The sequence below is a fragment of the Neomonachus schauinslandi genome, chromosome 8, assembly GCF_002201575.2.
Source record: "Neomonachus schauinslandi chromosome 8, ASM220157v2, whole genome shotgun sequence".
NCBI classification, from domain to species: Eukaryota; Metazoa; Chordata; class Mammalia; order Carnivora; family Phocidae; genus Neomonachus; species Neomonachus schauinslandi.
In genome coordinates, this window is record NC_058410.1 from 70,733,389 (window position 1) to 70,735,714 (window position 2,326).

General features: G+C 49.3%; 1 protein-coding gene across 2 annotated transcripts; it reads left to right on the top strand.

Moving 5' to 3' along the window:
- Positions 1-415: 415 nt before the first annotated feature.
- CNR1 (cannabinoid receptor 1) lies at positions 416-1,834 on the top strand. 2 transcript variants are annotated; one of them, XM_021693502.1, is made up of 2 exons: positions 416-481; positions 554-1,834. In XM_021693502.1, the coding sequence occupies exons 1-2, from the start codon at positions 416-418 to the stop codon at positions 1,832-1,834; spliced, it is 1,347 nt and encodes a 448-aa protein (XP_021549177.1). The 2 variants fall into 2 exon arrangements, with proteins under 2 accessions (XP_021549177.1, XP_021549176.1); XM_021693501.1 differs by having other exon boundaries at positions 416-1,834.
- Positions 1,835-2,326: the final 492 nt, after the last annotated feature.

Below are 2,326 nucleotides of genomic sequence, written 5' to 3' on the forward strand. Positions count from 1 at the left end.
ACACTTCCTAAGGCAACTGTGAGGTGCGCCCAAGACACACTTCCTTCCGCTTGACTGTCAGACCCTGGAGGTCTGTGCAGGATCACACAGTGCCTTAAATCCAGACAGCTTAAATAATGAAAGAAGTGTGTTTCTAGTGGGCACCTCCACCTTGCCAACTTTGGGTGGTTTTCTCGGACCGACTGACTCATTTTGTTGACGGAATGTGACAAGGATTTTATCTAGGCCCAGAGACAGGAATGGAATAACATGATGGTACACATTTAGGATGTTTACAGTCAGTTTTTTAAAAAATTCTTATTATTCTCCCAGTCTTCTCACCATTGAGCTTTTTTGTTTTCCCTCCTGTTAGGATTCCCTGCTGTGGGTCTCTTTCTCAGTCCTTTTGGGTTTGGCCTAATCCAAGACGGAGGTTATGAAGTCTATCCTAGATGGCCTTGCCGATACCACCTTCCGCACCATCACAACAGACCTCCTCTACGTGGGCTCCAATGACATTCAGTACGAAGACATCAAAGGTGACATGGCATCCAAATTAGGATACTTCCCACAGAAATTTCCCTTAACTTCCTTTCGGGGAGGTCCCTTCCAAGAAAAGATGACTGCAGGAGACAATGCCCAGCTAGTCCCGGCAGACCAGGCGAACATCACCGAGTTTTACAACAAGTCCCTTTCATCCTACAAGGAGAATGAGGAGAACATCCAGTGTGGGGAGAATTTCATGGACATGGAGTGCTTCATGATTCTGAACCCCAGCCAGCAGCTGGCCATCGCTGTCCTGTCCCTCACGCTGGGCACCTTCACGGTCCTGGAGAATCTGCTGGTGCTGTGCGTCATCCTCCACTCCCGCAGCCTCCGCTGCCGGCCCTCTTACCACTTCATCGGCAGCCTGGCGGTGGCCGACCTCCTGGGGAGCGTCATTTTTGTCTACAGCTTTGTTGACTTCCACGTGTTCCACCGCAAAGATAGCCCCAATGTGTTTCTCTTCAAACTGGGTGGGGTCACTGCCTCCTTCACAGCCTCCGTAGGCAGCCTATTCCTCACTGCCATTGACAGGTACATATCTATTCACAGGCCCCTGGCTTATAAGAGGATCGTCACCAGGCCCAAGGCCGTGGTGGCATTTTGCCTGATGTGGACTATAGCGATCGTGATTGCCGTGCTGCCTCTCCTGGGCTGGAACTGCAAGAAACTGCAGTCCGTTTGCTCAGACATTTTCCCACTCATTGACGAAACCTACCTGATGTTCTGGGTCGGGGTCACCAGCGTGCTGCTGCTGTTTATCGTGTATGCATACGTGTATATTCTCTGGAAGGCTCACAGCCACGCGGTCCGCATGATTCAGCGTGGCACCCAGAAGAGCATCATCATCCACACGTCAGAGGACGGCAAGGTGCAGGTGACGCGGCCCGACCAAGCCCGCATGGACATCCGGCTGGCCAAGACCCTGGTTCTGATCCTTGTGGTTTTAATCATCTGCTGGGGCCCTCTGCTTGCGATTATGGTGTATGATGTCTTTGGGAAGATGAACAAGCTGATTAAGACGGTATTTGCGTTCTGCAGTATGCTCTGCCTGCTGAATTCCACCGTGAACCCCATCATCTACGCTCTGAGGAGCAAGGACCTGAGACATGCTTTCCGGAGTATGTTTCCCTCGTGTGAAGGCACCGCACAGCCTCTTGATAACAGCATGGGGGACTCAGACTGCCTGCACAAACACGCCAACAACGCAGCCAGCGTTCACAGGGCCGCAGAGAGCTGCATCAAGAGCACGGTTAAGATTGCCAAGGTGACCATGTCTGTGTCCACAGACACGTCTGCCGAGGCTCTGTGAGCCTGACGCCTTCCTGGCGGCACAGGAAAAGAAATTCATTTCTTTTTTTTTTTTTAAAGCTTAAAATCTAGAAGAGTCAGTCGTCTCATCGGTTATATTTTTTTAAGTTGACCATGCTCGGTGAAAGGTGATTGTTACCAGGATCGGTTATCAGTTCTCTAGCGTTTCGATAGTGTACTGAAACTCAGTTCTTCGGGGGTTTACAGTGAAGAAAGCCTGCTGCTGATGTGACTGAAGCTTCTTCAAAGTCTCAGCGAAATGGGAGAGACACCTGCGGCTACATGGTCGGAATTCTAAGGACCCGTAGGAAAACACCATCAAATGAGTAATGCCTTTGTAACCACAACTCTCATTATAATGTGAAATGTATTTGTCCATAAGTATCAGAGATGTCCATTTTTACAAGTTACAGTACTAAAGTAGAGCTCTTTTGTAAAATGTATCGTGTCATGTGAGATGTGTATCAGTGTTTACTGTGTGTTATTTATATTT